The 24,912-nt window shown below is 37.5% G+C and overlaps 3 protein-coding genes across 3 annotated transcripts; all 3 read right to left on the bottom strand.

The window, feature by feature from the left end:
- Window positions 1-8,643: 8,643 nt before the first annotated feature.
- Window positions 8,644-9,234, bottom strand: LOC145061661 (uncharacterized). Its single transcript, XM_079009198.1, has 2 exons — window positions 8,881-9,234; window positions 8,644-8,760 (listed from the first exon to the last, which is right to left on the bottom strand). Exons 1-2 carry the CDS (start codon window positions 9,232-9,234, stop codon window positions 8,644-8,646), a joined length of 471 nt encoding a protein of 156 aa, XP_078865324.1.
- A 42-nt stretch (window positions 9,235-9,276) lies between these two features.
- Window positions 9,277-9,771, bottom strand: LOC145061653 (uncharacterized). The gene has a single exon (XM_079009191.1). It carries the CDS (start codon window positions 9,769-9,771, stop codon window positions 9,277-9,279), a length of 495 nt encoding a protein of 164 aa, XP_078865317.1.
- Window positions 9,772-13,586: 3,815 nt separating this feature from the next.
- Window positions 13,587-16,202, bottom strand: LOC145098772 (3-oxoacyl-[acyl-carrier-protein] synthase I, chloroplastic-like). Its single transcript, XM_079036381.1, has 7 exons — window positions 15,709-16,202; window positions 15,212-15,643; window positions 14,498-14,671; window positions 14,308-14,421; window positions 14,124-14,225; window positions 13,973-14,039; window positions 13,587-13,898 (listed from the first exon to the last, which is right to left on the bottom strand). The coding sequence occupies exons 1-7, from the start codon at window positions 16,162-16,164 to the stop codon at window positions 13,831-13,833; spliced, it is 1,413 nt and encodes a 470-aa protein (XP_078892507.1). The 5' UTR covers window positions 16,165-16,202; the 3' UTR covers window positions 13,587-13,830.
- Window positions 16,203-24,912: the final 8,710 nt, after the last annotated feature.

Raw genomic sequence — 24,912 nt, 5'->3', positions numbered from 1 at the left:
TCATAATATATTAATAATATTTATTCTCTCATAATAAATCATCCTGTCAAGTTGCTATGGTGAAGGCAACCCAAAAGGACCATGCACAATCGGGTCAAATACTTGCCTAATATAGTTGCAGCCTTAGACACTATTCCAACAGTCTCCCACTTGGATAAGTCTAGTAACTATATGCACAAGTACAATTCGATTTGCAATCGTAGCTCTGAAAGACGCTGTCAAACTCTGATCTAATCAATCTTGTCCTTTAGATAAGGGATCGTACAGTCCTCTGTTAGATATCATGCTGACAATTCTATGGAATGATTAGTCAAGCATTTAGGTTTCTCGATCTCTGATTTATTTGACATAGAACTTAATCGAACACATCAATTCAGTTCTGACCGGGCCCGACACATAATTCAAATCAAATCATCGAGCGGCCAAGATATCGCTTTTAACCTCTTAGGATAAAAGTCACAGATAAACTTCGACTTATATGCATTTACTTATTCATTAATCAACTATACACAACAATGCGTTTTATTACACCGAGTTACTGATGCGTTTTCGCATTATCAATGTACAACCAATTAACAAATAACAAACCATATATCTAGGTTTTAAGACTATATGATATTAGCGTCTTGCGATCACCCTTTTATATCATATTCCATTAGGTGATTCCAGCAAGCGCGGGTTTGTTCCAATGCTCAAAACTAGTTCATAAGCACTCATGAACGTCGCAACAATCTTTTGCTATGTCTAATACCATTTAGACAATCTACGCACCAATTCACAACAATCTTCATTCATATCTACTTCCAACATATGAACGATTGTGGACAATTTGAATAATCCGATTATTATTAATAAACTCAATTATTCTGGAAGTCAAAACATGCAAAGTGAAACAATAGCTAAACAATTAACATAAGACGGTAACATTACTCATAAATGAAACTCCTTTATTTAATCATCAAATGTTAATTACATTTATCTATTACACATTTCTAATACTATCTAATCTATGCTAATATCATCCTTCAGCCCAATACTCCTAGCATGCTGCAAGTGCTTAACCCTACTTAGTCCCTTCGTAAGAGGATCTGCTGGGTTATCTTCTGATGATATCCTCTTCACTATGAGTTGTCCTTCTTCTACACGATGTCTAATAAAGTGATATTTTCTATCGAGATGACGAGATCTACCATGATCCCTCAGTTCCTTGGTCAAGGCAACCGCTCCTTTATGATCACAGAAAATCTCCATGGGCTCCTTTATGGCGGGTACAACTCCAAGATCACCAATGAAGTTCTTCAACCATATTTCCCCCTTTAACGCTTCACTCGCTGCAATGTACTCTGATTCGCACGTTGAATCAGCTACGGTTTCCTTCTTGGAACTTTTCCAAGTTACTGCTCCTCCATTCAGGGTAAAGACCCAGCCCGACTGCGAACGGTAGTTGTCCCTGTCGGTCTGAAAGCTGGCGTCATTATACCCTCGTACCTTCAAGTTATCACTCCCTCCGAGGACTAAGAACCATTCCTTCGTTCTCCGAAGGTACTTAAGGATATTCTTCACCGCAATCCAATGAGCTCTGCCAGGATTCCCTTGATATCTGCTAACCATACTCAAAGCAAAGGCTACGTCAGGGCGAGTACAAGTCATAGCGTACATGATTGAGCCAACTGCGGAAGCGTATGGTACTCGGCTCATTTCAGCTATCTCAGCTTCAGTACTTGGACTTTGAGTCTTACTCAACTTGGCATTGCTTTGTATCGGTAATTCTCCCTTCTTTGAGTTCTCCATACTAAAACGTTTTAGTACCTTCTCTAAGTAAGTGTTCTGACTAAGTCCTATTGGTCTCTTACTTCTCTCTCTTACTATCCTTATTCCCAAAATATAGGAAGCCTCTCCGAGGTCCTTCATAGCGAAGCACTTCCCGAGCCAGGACTTAACCTCCTGCAGAGTCGGGACGTCGTTTCCTATGAGTAATATGTCATCGACATATAGAATGAGGAATCTTACTATACTCCCACTGGCTTTGACATATACACACGATTCATCTTCACTTCGTACAAATCCAAACTCTTTGACTTTCTCATCGAAACAAAGATTCCATCTACGAGACGCTAGCTTTAGTCCATAAATGGACTTCTCAAGCTTACACACTCTATTCAGATGCTTTGGATCCACAAACCCCTCTGGCTGAGCCATGTAAACATCCTCAGCCAACTTCCCGTTAAGGAAAGCGGTCTTGACATCCATTTGCCAAATCTCATAATCATGAAATGCGGCAATAGCTAGCATCCCTCTAATAGACTTTATCTTCGCAACTAGTGAAAAGGTCTCATCATAGTCAACTCCGGGAGTTTGAGTAAAGCCCTTCGCAACCAATCACGCCTTATACGTGTGTACTTTTCCATCCACTTCGGTCTTCTTCTTGAAGATCCATTTGCACCCAACGGTCTTACGTCCGAGTACATTATCAACCAAATTCCAAACTTGGTTATCATACATGGATTGGATCTCGCTATTCATTGCCTCTTTCCATTTCGCAGACTCCGGGCCTGCCATGGCTTCCTTATAGCTATTAGGTTCATCAAGGTTTATTAGTGTACTATCACTAATATACGTGTCCCCTTCGGTAGTAATATGAAAACCATACAACTAGGGTTGAACTCTAACTCTTTCGGAACGTCTAAGAGGTAACGATACGTCAATCGGTTCAACCGGAGTTTCCTCCTCGGGTTGAGTGCCAGCGGTAGAGGTTCCTTCATCTATCGATTCTTGAATCTCTTCAAGATCGATTTGCCTCCCACTGTCTCATTGGCTTATTATTTCTCGCTCTCGGAAAACTCCTATCCTTGCAACGAAGACTACATTGTCCTTCGGTCTATAAAAGAGATATCCAAAGGATTTCTGCGGGTAGCCGATGAAAATACATCGCTCACTACGAGGTTCGAGCTTGTCGTGAGTATCTCGTCTTACGAAAGCCTCACAACCCCAAGACTTGATATGTGCCAACAAGGGAGCTTTCCCTGTCCACATCTCGTGAGGTGTTTTAGCAACCTTTTTAGTAGGGACTCGGTTAAGGATATGGGCGGCAGTCTCTATGGCATACCCCCAAAAAGAGATAGATAGCGAAGCACGACTCATCATAGAGCGAACCATGTCCAACAAGGTTCGATTACGCCTTTCTGCCACACCATTCAATTGTGGTGTCCTAGGTGGCGTCAATTGTGAAACTATTCGACACTCCTTGAGATAATCGTGGAATTCAAGACATAGGTACTCTCCTCCTCGATCGGATCGAAGCATCTTGATTTTCCTGCCCAATTGATTCTCCACTTCATTTTTGAACTCTTTGAACTTTTCAAAAGTTTCTGACTTTTGCTTGATTAAATAGATATGCCCATATCTACTATACTCATCGGTAAAAGTCACGTAGAAGCGGTTCCCATCCTTCGTGGTTGATCTAAACGGTCCACATACATCGGTATATATTAGGTCCAATAGACCATCACCCCTTTCGCAAGAACCAGCGAAGGGTGACTTAGTCATCTTTCCAAGCAAACAAGACTCGCATGTGTCATGTTCCCTAAGGTCGAATTACTCCAACACTCCATCCTTTTGGAGTTGGGCTATGCGTTTCTTGTTGACATGTCCAAGGCGACAATGCCACAAGGATGCTTTATCCATACTATTGGAAGAATCTATGTTCAAAACATCATTTCCTAAGTTATCTACAATCATAACAGTTTCATAAATTCCATTACATGGTATAGCTTCAAAATAAAAGACACCATTTAGATAAGCCAAAATAGAACCATTCTCATTATTAAAAGAAAATCTAAAACCTTGTCTAAACAAACCATGAAATGAAATGATGTTTCTAGCCATTTCTGGCGAATAGCAACAATTGTTCAAATCTAAACTTAAACCATTCCTAAGCACTAAAGAATACGCTCCAATCTTGGTCACAAGTGACGATCTTTTGTTCCCCATGATTAGATTTATTCTTCCAGCCTCCACATCCCTATTTCTTCTTAGTCCCTGGACATTAGAACAAATGTGGTAACTACAACTGGTATCAAGAACCCAAGAAATAGCATGAGATGAATCGTTAGATTTAATTGTGTATATACCTGCGAAAGACGGCTTGATCTTTCCTTCCTTGATGGCTTGCAGGTACTCTGGGCAGCTTCTCTTCCAATGTCCTATCTTGTGGCAGTGGTGGCACTCTGCCTCCTTTGGGTTAGGGCAGAGCTTAGCAAGGTCAACTTTGGTCCCACTAGAAGAGGCACCATCTCGGGCTTTAACCTTGTGATAGTTCTTAGACAAAGCCTTCCTCTTCTTTCCCTTTCCTTGTCTAATAGCCAAGACAGGAGCAGTGGGTGGATTGGGAGTTGGTGCAACAGACTTGTCCTTGAAGTTGCTCTCAGCGACCCTCAAGAGACCTTGGAGTTTGCTTAGGGTGACCTCCTCTTTGTTCATGTGGTAGGTCATCCTAAATTGATTGTAGCTTGGAGGCAAAGAGTGAAGCACCATGTCGATCGCCAAGTCTTCCCCAAAGTCAACATTCAACTTGCGAAGACGGTCAACATACCTTTGCATATTTTGCAGGTGCACGGTAAGAGACTCTCCATGACCCATCTTAGCGGAAATCATTTTAGTGAAAATCTCATAGCGCTCTTGTCTCGCGTTTTGGTGGTATCTCTCCAATAAGTCTTGGTGCATTTCGTACGGGTACATGTCCTCATAGGACTTTTGGAATTCGGAGTTCATAGTGGCATCATGATGCAATGTACCTTCGTTGCATCACGCTCATGAGTTTCAAAAGCGGTCATTTCAGCCGGAGTAGCGATTTCAGGGTTGATTTTCTCGAGCTTCTCATCGAGGACATACTCCTTATCCTCATAGCGAGCAATCGTGCGAATGTATCTTATCTATTCGCTAAAGTTCGTTCCATCGAAGGTGACCTTTTGACAAAGGCTCATCAAAGTGAATGAACTAGCAGCAGCGTTGTTAGGGTTCGACATCTACAAATAGAAAGGACAAAGATAGATTAGAATATGATTCCTAATTATCACCCAATAAGAAAATTAGGGCTAGGATCCAACAACAATATTTACACATTAGAAAATGGATACCGTAATCTAACATGCAAACATTTTGAAGGTAAGTGAATGACGATTCACTAATTCTCCACCACGAAAAGCATAACTTTAAGTCCTAAATGTATTGAGAATTCCTAGCTTTGGATGAGATTCATTGAAACTTTTCAATGGCATGTTTAAATCTCGATATGCCCCTCTTGTTTGTGACTGGGATGCCGAGGATCACAAAGCGGGTGTGAATTACCATGCAAATTCACATGGTGCCTTCATTGTAACGATCGCCTATTTGATGTGTCGGTAAACCACACACGCTCCATCGAACTATGATAAACAATGAATCACCCTTTGCCATCTTTGCTTAGAACCAATTAGTGTGCCGGTAAACCACACACGCTCCACTAACTTCTTAGCAAGGGTGCAAAGTGTAATTTCATGGGATTGCATCAATTCACTTTTCCTAAAGTAACTAAGATTGGGAAATTTTAAAAACATGTAGTTACTTTATATTTCTTATTATACTTTTAATGAGAGGATGAGGTTGCCCTATCCTACCCGTTTGGCTAACGACCCTCCACCGATCAAGCAAGCGGTGGTTGTGAGTGTACACCCATTAAGCGCCATTTTATAGGCCGCAACCTTATACCCACCTTATAGATCGGCTTCGTGAATGAGGCCTACTAACGGTAAGACTAGCATTTTAGTCATACATATATATATATATATATATATATATATATATATATATATATATATATATATATATTAATCTTGTAATATTATATTAGTATAGGGTTGTATTTTAAACTTGTAAAATTCTAGGGTTTGAAATTTAAATTTTCTAAATTCAAACTTTTAATCACAAAACGTAAATTTCAAAACTTGAGGACAAGTTTTAAACATTTAAAACATGGAGGATCAAATAACAAATAATTTTAATTAACAATTAATTCCATAATTATCCATATTTGATTTATTTAAGATTTCTTGCAAGATAATTACCAATTTAATCAAAATAATCATTTAATTATCACATAAGGAAATTAAATATTTTATTAATTGATAAACATCTTTTATTAGATCAAGATTATAGTCATATATATATCAAAAAATCGGATTAGGGTTGATCTAATATGATTAAGGCAAGTTTCCATAAGATAATCATCAAAAAATCCCGAATCTGACCCTTCCTGACGCTTGGACTCGCCGAGTACGCACTCTGGACTCGCCGAGTCAGGCCAACTCGCCAAGTCCACTATGGGACTCGCCGAGTCCATGAATCAGAAACTCAAAAATCAAATTTTGCAAATAAGATTCAAACAAACAAGCAACAATTTAATATAAACCAGATTAGGCTCTGATACCACTGATGGTTTTTGGCCAAATGAACATTCCTATGTGCACATGCAAACCCTAATGCTTGGATCTAGGTTTCTCTAACTAAACATGCTTTCAAACCAAGACTTCTAATGACTAATTAGATATAAGAACAATATAAAATCAAATCTAAAAGTTTACCATTGAACCTCTTGTTTGATCTTGTTGTCTTGGAGCTCTAGAGTCACAATTGTCACTCCTCTAATGGCTTACAAACACCAACTAGCAAAGAGGATGATTTGAGAGAGAAGAGAGAGGAGAAAATCGGCCAGGGTAACCTTCCAATAGAAGAGGTGTCGATTTCCCTTGCCCATGGGGTCTATTTATACTTGTAAGGCTCTTTGAGTTTCACTCTAAAACCCTAGCTGGATAACTATTACTCAAAGCAATCCAAATCCTTACCTTAGATAATGCCTTGGACGAATTTGAGGCTTATCCTAGCCCTAGAAATCGTCCAACCTCTATCCAAGAAGAATTTACAGCCCAAAGTGTAACTATCAACCAATTGAGAGTTTATACCCTCTTATTTAATTAATGTCTTTAAGTCACCAAATTAATACTAATTAATCTATGACTTATATTAATCAAATAACAATATTATTATTCATTATATTATTCTCATAATATATTAATAATATTTATTCTCTCATAATAAATCATCCTGTCAAGTTGCTATGGTGAAGGCAACCCAAAAGGACCATGCACAATGGGGTCAAATATTTGCCTAATATAGTTGCAGCATTAGACACTATTCCAACAGTTTTGTCACTATTGTTTATTTTTCTTCATTTACCCCATGTTCGGTTATGGTTTAGTTCCTCTTTCACCCGTCTTGGCTTTACTCTACCACATAATCATGTGTTCGGGTTACACCATATTGCCCCTGTGGTGGATGTTGTTGCTAATACTTTTTTTTGTATAGCTTTTTTGGAGTTTGGGGCTTTTACCTATGTGGTTTCTTATTGATATTTGAAGCTTAGTTTTGTGGGTGCTCGACTTAATGGTTGGTCCTTCACTTTTGGTTGATGTTGCTTGTTGTTCCTTTTCTTGGGATTTCATTTTTTAGTGTTGATGTTTCTTCCTCTAGTGTTCTAAATCTCTTTATATGATTCTTTTGCAAGCGTTTTGAAGTTTTTTTCCTACTTGCCCTTTGGTTGCTGTTGCAGTTTTAGTTTGTTATTTTACCTTTTTTTTTTTTTTGTTTTTTTTAATGTTTTTCCTGGTGTGTTTTGGGTTCTTTATTTCTGCTTGTTGAGTGTAATTTATAGAGTTGTTTTAGTAGATGTTTTCTCTTTGTTCATTGATGATGTTGCAGTTGTTTTGCTTCGTCCAATAATCTTTGTTTTATCCTATATGACAGTTAATGGTTTCACAACTTACTAAAAGTATATTATGTAATCATTTGTGATTTTCAATTTATAGAAATTCTTATTGATTTTTCATTTTTACATCATATAACAGTTAATATTTGCGGTATCCAAAATACTTGTGTAATTATAAATGTTAACCAACTTTTTTACGGATTATAGTCTTACTTATTGATCTTTTTTATTTTGAAAGACACTACTTTTTTTTATGAAACCCAATACAAATATATGCAATTTATTTTTTGTTTTAACCATTATCAGTATATGAAATTTATAATTTTCTTTTAGGTGTTCTCAGTAAGAAAGACAAGCAAGAGGATTTGAAAAAATATATGGATTTAAAAAAATTCACCAATGAAGCATCAAGAAAAATATTGTGATCGAACTTGTGGATGAGCTTGTGGAATTTAATTATGAAATTTATCTTGGAGAACAACAGAAAGGTCATATACCGAACGAGAACATGGTGAAATTAGAAAAATGAATTTTTTTAATATGATTTATATTTTTGAGTTTTAATTATTTATGAATATAACCGTTGTTTTTTTATTCATTTAAAATGTTTGTTGACTTATGGATATAACATAAGTGTTTTAATCTTTTACGATTATAACCAGGGGAGGACGCAGGAATTAGTAGTAGGGGTTGCACAATTTTTTTTTCCGGTCAAACAAAATATAAAATATTAAAAAAAATTTCGTTCAAACATAATATAAAACATCTAATACATTTTTTTTCTGGTTAAACATAATATAACAAAGATCTATTAGAATTTAAATTTTTCCTCTTCGTGCAGACATCTATTGAAACCGCTCCATTACTTTTTCATTTTCAACTTTCGCAAGTGCTTCGGTCTCGACATTACAAAGCAATGCGTCGTTCAAAAATCCATCGCCAATTTTTTTACGCAAGTCGGTCTTCAAGAGTTTCATCTTTGAAAAACATCTTTCTATACTTGCGGTCGCTACGCATAATATCAAAGCCAACTTTAAAAGCTTATAAGCCTAAGGATAAAATCGATGCTTCCCCGTACTAACCATCAAATGAGAAAGGTCGGAAATTCCTTTCAAACTAGTGAAGCGCTCATCTTTGATGCAAGAGATATAAAATATCTCAAGTTGTCCTTCAAGGTCTATCATATCTGAATCATCAAAGTCATACTTGTATAACTTGCCCAACTTCAAGAACTTTGATTTGTCAAATTGTGCAAATGAATCACAAGGGCTCAAAGCACCCATGTATTCTAATAATTGGGTGCTTGTTTCACTAAATGGATCCCGATATTCTGTAAGTTGCATATCTACCACCGTGTTGAAGATTTCAACCTCAAAATGAAACCTATTAGTCTTTGTAGTCCTACGGTTACTCGCACCGATATACAACTCTTCCATATCTAAAGTATCAATTTCGTGTGTTTGACAAAAAGATGATACTTATGAAAAAATGCTAGCAAACCCTATGTTTCTAAAAGATTGCAATGCCTCCATTGTCCCTTTAACCATCGAAGTTGCTTCTAAAATGTCTAGATCTTTTCTTTGAAGTTGCTTTGACAATGTACCTGTGAGGTGTAAAATGTCATACATCATATGTAAGTAAAACACAAACTCATATGATTTAAAATATGCTAAGATTCCAGATGCTTGTTGACGATTTGCCAATGACCCTCCCTCCTTTTTCACAAAATCTAAAACTACAAGAACATCCGCAAACAACTTCATCAAAATCGTGAGTGTGTTGAAATGTGAATCCCATCTTGTTTCTCCCGCTCGAACAAGTGTAGCCTTTTGATTTAACCCTCTTCCGGTTTCAAGTTCACCACTACACAAGCCTTTTTGCACCCTTTCTCTTACTTGCTCTCGTAGTAAGTCTTTTCTTTTACACGGGGTACAAACAACATTAACACCATCATGTTTCTTTGCTACGACCATAACTACTAATTGAAGTTGGTATGCAAAGCAATGTACATAAAAAGCCGTGTCATTCTCTTGTAATATCAAAGCTTTCAAACCATTGAATCCCCCTTATATATTGCTAGTCCCATCATAACCTTGTCGTCTTATCTATTAAAATTTAAAACAATTAATATATATATATATATATATATATATATATATATATATATATATATATATATATATATATATTAAATTGAAATAACAAAAAAGTAAAGAATAAATTATTTGGCTAAAACTCAACTTATTACTTGTAAGTACTTCATTTATGGCGTTTTTGAGTGTCAAAGATGATGTATCATTCACGTGCACTAGTCCTATGAATCTTTCTTTCACAAAGCCAAGACTATCGACATAACGCAAAACAATAGTCATTTGTTCCATGAGGGAACGAATCTTCTAAATCTATCACCTATTTTTTTTAGGAAACTTATGTGCCCTTACTTGACACGGTCCTTGAAGCAAATATGCTTTTCTTACATCATCTCTTATATTTTATTTGTAACTTGTAATCAATGGCCTATTTGACGGGTCCTTTGGAAGATCTTTCAATTCAACATTATCATTAGGTTGGTTAAATCATGGTGTTTGTAGAGTTGCATTAGAAACCAAAGGGATTGATTGATTAGTGATTGGTGTTTTTGGAATAGCATTAGGAAACGGAAGGGATCAATTGATTAGTGATTGGTATTTGGGAACATTCTTCACCACTTTCATTAGGATTAGGTCTTTGTCTTTTCGTGAAAAAACCACTTAGTTTAACGTATAAAAACATAACAATTACACCTAATCAAACAATGAATTCAATAAAACAAGTTGCTTTCACCTAATCAAACAATAAATTCAATAAAAACATATCAATTTCACCTAATCAAACAATCAATTCAATTAAATAAGTTGCTTTCACCTAATCAAACAATAAATTCAATAAAACATATCAATTTCACCTAATGAAACAATCAATTCAATAAAAAAACATAGCAATATAACCTAAGCAAACAATATAACTTCAATAAAACAAATCAATTTCACCCAAGTCAATCAATAAATTCCAAAAAGCATATCAATTTCAAATATCTAAATGAATTGGTATAACATACTTGCTTCATTGTAGTGTAGGGCTTTAAAGTGGATTTTGTTAACCAAAACAGTAGAAATTAAAAGAAGATACTAGTTGATCGATACTTGCTTCAAGAGATTGAGTGATTGACTATTTTTGGAATCGATCAAGGATTGTGATCGATCCAACATTCAAATCGATCAAGAATGATGATTGATGTCGCGAGTCATAGAATGTCGACAGTAGCAAGGCCAGGAACGAAATAATGAGACTTGGATCGAATGAATTTTAGAGGCAGGAAGTCGATTAGTCGATGTCGATCTCTGTAATCGTGTTTTAGACTTTTTTTTTCCATTGTACCAATAATAAACAATTACAAAATCAATTAATTAGTATTGGGCTATCTTTTTTACAAGCAATTAGCCCAATTGCTAATTTATCCAATTATGTTTTATTTTTGACTTTAGGCAAATGGACTATTAACCAAATAGATAATAATTGATTAAAACATTGGGCTTGTTATTATTTTTTTTCGTTTGGTAATTCCCGATAGAGTGACAATATTGTTTTATGCAGACATGTAGTTGCAAAAAAAAAAATTAGTAATTGCACGATTTTTTTTATGTTGTGGCACAATAGGTAAAAATTTAAAAAAACGAAAATTTTCCTATTACGTGCGCGGAAGCTAGGTTTTGCCGGTGCCACACCGGGTATCTAGCTAGGACCGCCAATGATTATAACTGTACTGCATTTCTTTTATTTGTTTGATGTTTTATTTATTTACGATTACAATTTATGCTTTATTCATTTATGATTACAATTGTATACATAAACCTACAATATATTTTATTCACTTACGATCAGTTGATCAACGTAGAATGGATATATAATCTTAATCATTTATGATTACAAAGAATTATAATGTACATAAGAAGTCACAAACGTAAAAACATCATATTCTAAACAAGAAAAACAATCAACCAAAAAATGTAAAAAACTTCAACTACCATGGTAATCACATAAGATTAGACTATTGTACTTATTACCCTATAACAAAAAAAAAAAATTATGACAGAAAAAAAAATCCATACCTTCTTTAGCATCAACATGATGTATTACTTAATCCCCAATAAAATTATCCCAAGACGTCGATTAAATATGTAAATTTTTGTTTCTTACCATTAGATATATGGAAAACGGCGGTTACATTAACCTTTAATTTGTAGCGGTTACTTCCCTAATAATTAATTCATATTTAATAATATGGTAAAATTCTTTCTTTGTGATTATGTAAGGATAGATTCAGAATTGTTGACGCGTTCTCAATCTGTGATTATATAAAGATAGATTCAGAATCGTTCACGCGTTCTTAACATTTTTGTGTTGTCAATATATATATATATATATATATATATATATATATATATATATATATATATAACAAAATCATTGTTTTACACGACAAGTAATTTCAATTAAATTTTAGAAGAATTTTTTTTTTCGCTAATTGGTCATATGTTTTTTCAGATATTATTATTTGCATCAGAGTTTTTCGTAGGAAAATGGTGTTTTCTTGGTAGTGTAAATAAACTTATTGATAAATAACTTAGAGGATTTTGAATTGTTGATTTGGCACCATAAAGAAAACGTTTTTTGAGAGGTGGTTTTTGTGGAAGTTTATTTAGAGCATTGTGAGTTTAATGAATGAACCTCTAACATTGTAAAATGTCACATTGTCATTCAATTGATTTGGAGTTCAATGGTCGTTGAACTCTTCAATGGAAAAAAAAGAAAGTTTTTAATTTCTTAAATATATTGAACTTTATAGAGTTCAATACATTGTAAGAAAAAAATAATAAAAGTTGTATGTATTGTAGAAACATGATGTGACAATTTATTGAACTTTATGGAGTCAATGCATTGTGGATGTCCTGAGCAATGTCCTATTGAACTTTGTAGAGTTTAATTAATTTTTTTATGGAGTTATATGAAATGTAGAAAAATAATATGCTAATCCGTTGAATTTTATGAAATTCAATATTGTGAATGCTCTCTAGTGAAGCATAAACCAATTAAGGACATGAAAATCTTGTGTGTAGATTGAACTTTATTGAGTTCAATACATTGTAGGAAAAAAAATGATAAAAGTTGTATGGATTTAAAAAGATGATGTGACAATCTATTGAACTCTATGGAGTTTAATGCATTATGGATGTCCTTAACGATGTCGTATTGAATTTTATAGAGTTTAATTATAATTTTTTTATGAAGTTATATGAAATATAGAAAGATAATATGTTAATCCGTTGAATTTTATGAAATTCAGTACTGTGAATGCTCTCTAGTGAAGCAAAAACCAATTAAGGACAAGAAAATCTTGTGTGTGGATCAACCTCAAGGTTATATTTAGATTGGTTGCATTGTAACTCATCTTTCTATCCCATTTTTTAAATTAAATTAACCATGAATGGTCAATGGATTGATTTTTCCAAATTTCATTTACTTAAATATAATTATTAAAAAAAGTACATACATATTGACGTGTGAAAGGTTGTTCCAACAGATATTTACTAATACAGTTAAAGGAGTAAATGGAAAAGTGTAAGTGGGAAGAGCGGCTGCACTACCCCTTTAGTTCTCTATAATTCATTTAATTGTGTTGTAATCTTTATTTGTACCCTTTAGCTTCTTGTTAGGTTTGGGCCTTGATTTAATATATTTGCTATTTCAATAAAAAAAAAGTGTTTTGTCAATTTCAAATTTCCATAATACTTTTCCACTTGCTATTTGTTAATTCGGTGAGTTCATGACATCTGAGCAGCTTTAACAAAAAACAAAAAAAAAACATATTCACATGGACCTGCTATATTTGGTAATGATGCGTTTGCCGGTTTTAAAATTTGGTCAAATGTATGGAACTACAGGGAATGTAGTTTCTCTAAATTAAGATCGGGTGCAAGTTCAATACGATCATATCAAGGTTTGAATGCAGAAAATGCTATTACTGAGTTTTGTCCTCCAAAACCAAACGAATTTGAGATGGCTGCATCCAAAAAGAGTTTGAATAAGTGAACTAATTAATTAAAATGGCCCATGGAGAAGGGAAAACAAACTCACCAACGTTGATTTGATGTTGTTGCTTTCGATTTGCAACAGTGTCGAATTCAACTGCAGGTTCTGGGTTCTACAGTTACAACGAGTATTCAAAGATCATCAAAGTGGAACCATGAAAGGAAAAGAAAATTTAATGTAATGAACAAGCACATACAAATTGATTAATGGTGGGATGCAACCATCCTGTTTGAATGGCTTTGATTGTAGCAATGGCTTCCAAACCTCCAGATGCTCCCATACTGTGTCCAATCATAGACTGATCACAAAAAACAAGAAAAGAAACGTCAACACATTACTGAAACTTGAACAATCAAAGTGGACTATATTAGCTTCTTCACCTTGGTTGCGTTCATTTTGATCCCTTTAGTGTTCGTAAACACCTTCTTTAGAGCATTTACCTCGGCCAGATCCCCAATCAGGGTTGAAGTTGCATGTGCATTGATGTAATTCACCTACAAGATTTGGTTAAAAACTTAAAATATATAATGTATTAATCTCTCTAAAAATGAAAACTAAAATATCAACTACCTCTTCTGCGGATACACCAGCGTCTATAAGGCTCCTTTTAATGCAAGATGAAACCGAGAATCCATCAGGTCGCGGATTAGTTATATGATATGCATCACAATTTACTGCTCCTCCCAAGTATTCAGCAAGTATGGGTGCACCTCTTCTCATTGCATGGTCTAAACTTTCCATCACCTTGAAACAAAGAATATAAATACATATCCACCGGAAAATGACTTAGGAGCCCAACGAAGTTTTCAAAAAGTTCAAAAAACCCGACTTATGTTTTGTATGTTCAATAAAACCCAACGAACTTAACCTTTTGTGTAATAAAGCCCAACGGAGTTACATTTTAGTTCAATTCTATGGAAGTCAAAGAAGAGAAACAGATGACATGGCTTATTACCATATTGGGAAAATGATTTGTAACACCAATGAAGTTTCTAAACCGTTCAAAAAGCCTAAATCATGTTTTCTCTATTGAAAAAAAACCAAAGAATTTAACTTTTTGAATAGACAAAACATGGTTGGGATTTTTTAAACGATTTGAAAACTCCGTTGGGCTTTTTTAAACAAAAGGTTAAGTTCGTTAGGTTTTCTTGAACAAACAAAACATGATTGAGGTTTTTTGAACAGTATCGAAACTTAGTTGGGATTGTAAGTCATTTTCCCATATATATAACCAGATGGGCAGTTTGAAATGATCAATTCATCAAACATGGGTGGAAAAGTTACCAAAACACCAGCCCCTTCGCTCAAAACAAACCCATCTCTTTCTTTGTCCCATGGTCTAGAAGCTCTCTGGGGATCATGGTTTCTTCGAGACAATGCTCTACATGCAACAAAACCACCCAATTCCAGAGGAATCAAGGGAGCATCCACCCCACCAGCAATCATCATGTCCGCATTCCCTAAACGAATATGATTAGCAGCAGCACAGAAGCAAGCGTTGGCTGTGGCACAAGCAGCTGAGATGTTGTAGTTTGGTCCCATAAATCCAACATGCATAGCAAGAACAGCTGACGCTATGCTTGATAGAGAATAAGGAGCGAAAAATGGTGTAATTTTCTTATGACCTCTCTCTATGAGACACTTCACACCATCAGAAAATACTGTAACGCCTCCGCCTCCTGATCCAACTAGAACTCCAGCACGTTCCTTATCTATCTGCATGTATACCCATATTCGATAAAACATATACATACATGAAAAAACACTAAGAAATTACAAACCTTGAGGAGTTCGTGGCTTCCAATACCAGCATCTTCAAGAGCTTTTTTCCCAGCAACAAGGCAATAGCGTTGACAATCATCAAGTCTAGAGTCACTTTTGGCATCGATATACCCATTTGACTTAAATCCACGAATCTGGCCACCGAATCGTGTTGGGAATATTGATGCATCGAATTTATCTATTAAACTGATTCCGCTTTCCCCAGCTAAGAGACGATCGTAGTATGTGTCAACATCATTTCCAAACACAGAGACGACACCCATACCTGTAATGACGACCCGTTTTTTTGCATCTTTCTCCCGCTTAGGGGCTGCGGCAGAGGGGTGGGAAGCTAATAATACATGGCGAAATCTACGGCTCAAGCGTGATGGTGATTTGACAGTTGTGGAAAAAGAGGTTTTGGGGAATAGGAACAAGGAGGGATTTTTTAACTGAATAATATGTTGAGCTTCCATTGTCTAGAAATGATGTATAAAGATAGAGGGTATGGTGATTGGACATGCACATGCATGGTATATATATGAATATGTATTGCAAAAATGGGATATAAGTAGACCCCCACTTTATTTTCCAAATACATGCTATTCTTTATGGGAAGTCGTTTTTTTCAATGACTTTTACAACTTTTATAATTAGTGTGATGTTATTAAGACCTTCTCTATCGCGTCTGTCAATTTAAGTTGCCATATGTCAATTTTTTGCAAGCCCAGATTGACATAAGAGTATAAGACCATCCACATACATTTTCTCTTTTAAGTGATATATATGAGTTATTATTATGTAATTATAGTTATAGTATTAAAATGTAATATATAATATCTATTCAAGGTATCGGTATGTAAATATAGATATATGATTAAAACATCCAGATAAAATAATTATTGAGGTGTACACCACTTTTGAAAGCATATTAACTGGAAAGTAATTGCAAATATAAATGGTACGATTTAGATCACAGAATTACAAATAATAATGTAATTAAGAAGTGCAGAAAGTTTGCTATACATATATATGCATAGGCTTTAATATAGTCGACGTCAAATAGAAATCCATTATAAACAAAGCAATAAAACTACATTGGTATTTAAAAAACAATAAAAGTTCATTGACCTGACACACACATAAAATTAGGAGTGGAAAACTAACATCAGTCGTATGACTCGTAGCACAACATCAATAAGACCAATATTTGGAAAAATAACATACAAACACCACATTCACACCTCCTTTCCTTGATCCATGGATAGCACACCTGAAGTAATACAAAAATGATTGATTTCCTATAAAATCGATTTCAGGGAAAGGTAAATGATAAAGGAAAAAATGAAACATATCATGTTTTTGATTGACTAAGAAACTAAAAGTTAGTAAAAACATGGTAAGAGCTTACACTTCGGCAATCATTCCATCCTCAACTTTTTAAATCTGTGAACGGAAGTAAGTTTTTGTTAGATATCTTCATTTCTTACTGTTTAGCTTTGTAATTCATAATTTATACTTATCATGTTATGACTATTAAAAAAGTTTCTAATTTTGAGTAGATTATCTACTTTTGAGTTTTGACATGACATAAAATACGAAGAAAAAAAAACACAACATATTGAGTGTTTTAGGCTTTTAGTGCAACATCCCAACCGTCAGGTATCATTATTATTCCATTAGATTTCATGTTTTAAAGCCTACTCGACGAGTTGGCGCTGTGACTCATCGGGTAGCAGCGAGTTAGGACACATCATTTAATGAGTGACTCGACGAGTCGGCATGGGGGACTCGACGAGTAGGAGCTGGCAAAGAAAACCCTAAATTTCAGGGTTTTTTGCACCCTATATGTTGGAACATTAGCGCCTCCCACTGTCCTCTATGACCCCTTGAGAGCCAGAAACCCTAATTTCCGTGAGTGTGAGCTTGGAGAGTGTTTTGGAGCTTTAGCAAGTGATTTTTGTGAAGGAAACTTGTAGATCAAGAGGCTAGCATCAAGGATTTCGTGTGGATCCAGAGTCTACTTCAGTTTGGGGACGCTTTGAAGGTAACAAGCTTTTACCTTGACCTCTTTTCTTCAAGAATCTTTCATATGTGAAGTTTAGGGCTTTCTTTAGCTATTCATGAAGGGATTATGGTATGGGAGCTAGATCTGAAGTTGAAACTTCAGATCTGAACCTCTTTTGAGCCCTAAGTTCATAAAGTTCTTAATAGGGTCATGAAGGAACCATTGTTTATGAGTAAAGTCCCATTTCAAGCTTAGATGTGGAATTTGAGTCATGCAAATACGTAAAGGTTGCAACTTTACGTTGCTAAAGCACTCTAGGGGACCTAGATCTACTGATTGGAGCAAAGGGGTAGTTCATAATCACGTGATCATGAGAGTATGTGTATGGAATCGGCGAGTCGGGTAGAGTTTTGTCCAAATTAGTTCGCATGGACTCGACAAGGTCTGGGAGATGACCCGGCGAGTCAGTTTGGATTCCATGCACTAGGTCGCGTATCGACTCGGCGATTCTGCTAGAGACTCAGCGAGTCGAGTTGACCCGTCATGGACTCGGCAAGGTCTGGGAGATGACCCGGCATTTTGGCATTTTGAGTGATTATTGAGTGGACCACTTATGGGTACATGCGAGGTGGTTGGAGCTATATCTGGAGGTGTGAGCAGTATCATTTCTAAGCTACTAGCAAGGGGAGTTATCCTTACTATATCAATAGGGTCTAAGGCACCAAGGTCGGCCCTTTTAGTTGTTATCTTGGTTATAGTATGTTGCATGTGGTTATGATCGGTTAGATCGGTATCAGGATAGACAGTATGTTGTTATGCTCTTATGATCCGTTAGGATTGGTATATTAGTGACCTAGTTAGGTCGGTGCTCTGGTTATGAGAGATTTCTATGATCGATGATCTGTGATATAGTTATATCTGATATCTGTTATGCCAGTATATGTTAGTTATGTGCACATGGTTAATTGATTGATGTTGGGTTGAGGCGGTCCTGCTTTGTGTTGAAGGCCAACATACCCTATGAGCGGTCCAGATAGACTGTAGGCCCGTATGGTGGTCCAGTTATACCGAAGGCTCGCGATAGATCCAGATAGACTGTAGGCCCTACAGGGAAGTCTAGTCAGGCCGAAGGCCCAGTATGCATGTTGTTGATTATCTGTTATTGATATCGTATTATCGGCGTGGTATTGGTATTTTGGGGGTAGCTCACTAAGCCTTCGGGCTTATAGTTTCAGTTTATTGTTTCAGGCACTTCCGGAGATCATGGCAAGGCGAAGGCTTGACCGTACCGCTCCTCATCCATGTGACTATATTTTTGGGACACTCTGATGAATAATATTTTGAAAACATTTTGTAAAACATTGTTTTGTTTCATGGTTGAAAAAGTTTAAATTTGGTTTAAAATTTTTATATGTTACAAATGGTATCAGAGCCTTGGTTTGAGTGAATTGGAAGAACACTCGTGTGAATCCAGTCTCAAATAAAAGAAAATTTTAGAATAAATTTTAAAGTGGTTTTCAAAATAAGGGATAGAGGATGTGGAATGTACGATCAGTCGGAGCCAGTAAGTAGACCCCAAAATACCATACAGTTATTTGATGTTGTGATATGTTAGAACAGCATACTAGTGCTAGGCTAGGGATCTTCAGGAATTGCATGACAGACTTGCTTGATTATATGATGCTTAATATCCTAGAGTTTCTTTTATATGGAATTGACATCATTAATGTAGTTGTTTAGTGTATGAATCGCGACTGTGCATAATCAAGATATTATAGCATGAGAAGGTTTGATTCAACCTTACGGTTGGATTAGATATTCGAAAGTCTATCGGGTCCAGCGTTATGTGGGGCTAGCATACGCTAATGCTGCAGGGTTGATGGAAGTTTCATGGGTGGATGGGTCACGAGAAGTCTTGAGGCCAATTGTGAGACAGTTTCACCTTCCTCTAGGAGTAAGGGTTGAGCGCTTGCTATGTTGATTTCTATGGTTAGGGTGTTGTGGTGATACTTGAGACAAATATGGGTAGGTGTGGAAGGTAGTATGGGCCTGTACTACTGAAAGCACAGGAGCCATACATGTAGCAAGGAAGTCACAACCTCTAGTGTTTGTGGAAATTGGTCTCCCGATATTATGTTGTTTATCTGACGTCTTGGGTATATTTTCAATATGGTGATGACGAGACACTTTACGAATAGATCAGGATCAGGGGGCAGAGGCCCAAATGTGCCTATTGCACCTGAGCCCGTGGTGCAGATAGGGATAGAGGAGTTGGATGCCAAGATTCGGGAGATCCTGCATGATGAGATTGCTGCTGTGTTTCGAGCACAACTACCAGAGATGTTTGGGTCAATCAAGACCGCTATGGTCGAGTACTTTGATGATCGTTATGAAGCCTTAGCAGAGACGGTTGTCGCGGCAGCCACATCGGCTGTAACGACAGCAGGGAGTGGAGGAGGAGCCAGTCGGGCTTTCCAGTATCGGGACTTCGATAACACGAAGCCCCCGATGTTTGATGGTACACATGATGTGATCAGGGCTATGAGGTGATTATCTGACGTAGAGGGTTTTTTCTTCACGTGCTCGTGTCCTACTGACCAGAAGGTCAGGTGTGCCCTGAACCTACTGAGGCTTAGGGCCAAGGACTGGTGGAGACTGACGACTGGGTCGTACACCGATGATCAGAGAGCTGCTATTTCTTGGGAGCATTTCATGGAGATGTTCCGCACCCGCTACGTTCTGCGCGTGGAGCGGGAGCCGATTGCTCAGGAGTTTTTGACATTAAGGCAGGATGGAGAGTCTGTGATGGAGATCACCCGCATGTTCACAGAGAGGGCTATGTTTTGCCCAGAGTTTGCTTTCGAGCAGTCTCAGATGACCCGTTATCTGAGTATCCTCAAGACCGATATCTATCATTTTGTTGCTATGCAACGTTATGATACTCTTCTAGATCTTCAGGAAGCCACAAGGCGGCGTGATTTGGAGATAGCATTGCAGCTGAAGGAGCAGCGTCAGTTTCCGGCACAGTCTCAGCCGGCACCTAAGCGGTCTAAGACTACTGATACTAGGACTGAAGGTCAGCAAAGCCGCACTTGTGGAAAGTGTGGTAGGGGTCATTCTAGAGTTTGTCGAGCAGGTGGTGGGTACCACAAATGTGGCAAGGAAGGGCACTATGCTAGGGACTATCGCCAGTCCGCCCCTCCAGCAGATATGAGGATATGTTATCACTGTCATCAGGTTGTTCATGTCAAGACCAACTGTCCACAGCTCGCAGCCAAGTCGGCGCAGGTTCCCGCACCAGCTACGTTGAGGATTGCGGATGGGAGGCCAGTCAAGACAGAGCCTCTAAAGGCTCAGGGGCGTGCCTTCCAGCTCACGGCCGAGGAGGCCAAGGCAGCACCAGATGTGGTTGCTGGTATATTTCTATTCTTTATTTCAGTTATCATATCTATGTTATGCTTATCTGTTGTACCTATGTTTAGGTACGTTTCTAGTGAACTCTTTTCCTGCATTGGCTTTATTCGACTCGGGGGCGAGTCGGTCGTTTGTATCTCAGACTTTCAGTAGGAGGTTCAGTGTGCCAGTAGATAAGCTTGAGTGTCTGTTGCGAGTTTCTATCGCCAACAAACACGGGGTTTCTGCTTCTTCAGTCTACCAAGGATGCGAGTTGGAGATTTTCGGGGTATCCTTCCCGATAGATTTGATTCTTATTCCCATGGGGGAAGTGTGTGTGATCGTGGGGATGGATTGGCTCAGTCGATTTAGTGTCATGATCGATTGTGAGGGACAACAAGTAGTAGTTCGAACCCCAAGTGGGGGAGAACTAGTAGTATATGGTGAGGGCACCAGAGTAGGATTAGGGTTTTGTTCGGCAGCCAGAGCTCGACAGTATATTCAGCATGAAGGTGCCGGTTATTTAGCGTGTGTGGTGGATATGCGGGTCAGGGATCAAACTTCATTTTTAGAGGTCCCGATGGTTAGAGAGTTTGCTGACGTGTTTCCGGAGGAGTTACCTGGAGTGCCTCCGGAGAGGCAGGTGGAGTTCTGGATTGATCTAGTGTCGGGTGCGGCCCCTATCGCTAAGGCGTCATACCGTTTGGCACCGCCAGAGATGCATGAGTTGTCATCTCGGTTGCAGGAGCTGTTGGGTAAGCAATTTATTCATCCGAGTAGTTCGCCATGGGGAGCACCGATCCTTTTTGTTAGGAAGAAGGACCGTTCGCACCAAATATCCATTGATTATAGGGAGTTGAACAAGTTAACGGTGAAGAACGGTTATCCACTCTCGAGGATAGATGATTTTTTCGATCAGTTGCAGGGTGCATCTTGGTTTTCCAAGATCGATTTGAGATCCGGATATCACCAATTCAGGGTGAGAGAGGAAAACGTGGAGAAGACTGTGTTTTGGACCCGTTATGGTCATTACGAGTTCGTGGTGATGCCGTTTGGGCTCACCAATGTGCCCACAGTGTTCATGGATCTAATGAATCGGGTCTGCAGAATGATGCTTGATCGCTCGGTCATAGTGTTCATAGATGATATTTTGGTGTATTCCAAGACCAGAGAGCAGCATGAGGAGCACCTCAGGGAGCTATTAGGAGTTTTGAGGCCAGAACGGCTTTATGCCAAGTTCTCGAAGTGTGAGTTTTGGTTGCGAGAGGTCCAGTTCCTTAGGCACCTCATTAACCAGGAGGGGATTTTGGTCGATCCGGCCAAAGTTGAGGCGGTTATGCAGTGGGTGATTCTGAAATCTCCCTCAGACATCAGGAGCTTCTTGGGATTAGCAGGGTACTATTGGTGATTCATTCAAGATTTCTCCAAGATTGCAGTACCCCTCACTCGTCTAACGAGGAAGGGGGTGGACTTCCGGTGGGGTCCTGAGCAGCAGAGGGCGTTTGAGACCCTACGACATTGTTTGTGCGAGGTGCCAGTGTTGACACTCCCCGAGGGAGTTGAGGATTTTGTAGTATTCTGTGATGCATCCATCACAAGTTTAGGGGTAGTCCTCATGCAAAGAGGACGAGTGATAGCCTATCCATCGCGGCAGCTGAAGCCGCATGAGACGAGATACCCTACGCACGATCTGGAGTTGGGAGCGGTGGTTCTCGCTCTCAAGATATGGAAACATTACCTATATGGGGTCCGTTATACCATATACACGAATCACAAGAGTTTGAAGCACATCATGGATAAGTCGAACCTTAATATGAGGCAGCGCAGGTGGCTGGATGTAGTCAAGGACTACGACTGCGAGATCCTTTTGATGGGTTTTGGTCATAAGACATCCTATGTGCTCATACAAACCCTAAAGCTCGGATCTAGGTTTCTCTATTGTACATACTTTGAATCCAAGACTTGAACCCTAATTCTAGCATATGGAAATCAGAATTCACATGTAAATAGGTTTAAGAACATACCTTGATTGTTATGTAGCAATAACAATCCAATTCCTCCTTGAATTGACCTTGGAAAGCAGAGAGTCACAAGTGTCACTCCTCTAATGGCTTACAAACACCATAAGCAAGTGGAGAAGGTATAAAGAGAGAGGAGGGAGGTTAGAATTCGTATTTGGGACCTCTTGGGAAGGGATACACGAATTCATAACCCTAGGGGTGTTTATATAGGTGTAGAGATAGGGTTTCAGTCATTATCCTTATCTAGTTGATTATCCATTAAGCAACCAATAAGATAATCCTTGAATCCTTATCATACTCAAATTCTAAGGCTTTCCAACCTTAAATTCGTTCACCACACTTATAAGATAATCCTTACCTTATTTTGTAACTATCACATAATTACAAATCAGCCCCTCTAGTTTAATTAATTACACTTGATCACAAAATTAATTCTTAATTAATTATTGACCAATATTAATTAAACAAATATGATTTCTCCTTTAATATATTATTCTTATAACATATTAATAAATCATATTATCCTCTCTCTCTTTATTCATTTCTCCAATCAAGTTGCTTTGGTGAAGGCAACCCAAAAGGACCATGCACCATCGGGTCAAGTACATACCAAAATAGTTATGGACTTAGACACTAATCCAACAGTCTCCCACTTGGATAAGTCTAATAACTATTCTGCGTATGACTTCGGATCCCGATCTGCAATCGTAGCTTTCCAAAGCCGCTGTCAACTCTGATCATATCAAATACGCGTGTCCTTAGATAAGGGATCATATATTCCTCCATTCTAGATATCATATGAGATATGATTTCAAATCATTCTCTTTGTACTATATCTCGATTTCTGATTTATGACGACTGACTAATTGAACAAATCAAATTAGCCCTAGCCCGGCCGAGCATTTACGTTTGTCATCACTAAACCATCGAGGGGCCCAAAGATATCGCTTTTATCCTACTTTGGATAAAAGGAACGGATAAACTTTGATACAATGCTTGCTTGTACTCACGCACCGAATCACACACAACAATATGTTTTATAACACCAAGTTACTGGTGCGTTTACATATTATCAATGTGCAACCGATTTGCAAGATACAACTCACACATCTCGGTTTCAAGAATATAAGATGTTATCGTCTCACCAATCACTCGTGACACAATTCATGGAGTGATCCAAGTGAGCGTGGGTTTAATCCAATGCTCAAATCATATAAGCACTCATGAACGTTGCAGCAAACATTTGCTTATGTCTAATACTCTTTTAGACAATCCACACACCAATTCACGATAGTCTTCATTCATATCTACTTCCAACATATGAACGACTGTGGCCCGTTCGAATAATTCGATTATTCTTAATAAATTCAATTATTCTGGAAGTCAAAACATGCAAATGTGAAACACAAGAATAATACTAATCCCATATGGCCTTAAACCTTTGAGTATAAATAAAACTTTTTTTATTTATCACCATATCGATTACTCATTATTGTCGTTTCGGGTAATCAACTTCTTACTTGAATTATTACACTTGTCCCATGCTCTCAGCATGCACACAATGTTTACCTACGGTTCTTACTTTTGTGAAATAGATCAAATTGAACACATTTCCAATCATTCTCATTTCACAACTCCAAATCCTTTTTCATAAGTGTAAGAATATCAAATTCTTTCCACTTATAGAATATGCTAGATTCTAACATTTTATGCAATGATCCTTTCGTAATGTCACTGCACCAAAGTCACAAAGACTATTGCCAATGATATTACAAAGTTCTCTATTGGAGATTGTTACAAGA

This window comes from Lactuca serriola, chromosome 1, assembly GCF_051521515.1.
Source record: "Lactuca serriola cultivar US96UC23 chromosome 1, Lser_US96UC23_V15, whole genome shotgun sequence".
In the NCBI taxonomy this organism is placed as follows: Eukaryota; Viridiplantae; Streptophyta; class Magnoliopsida; order Asterales; family Asteraceae; genus Lactuca; species Lactuca serriola.
Note: the sequence above shows the minus strand (reverse complement) of the source record. Positions and strands in the feature narration are given on the sequence as shown.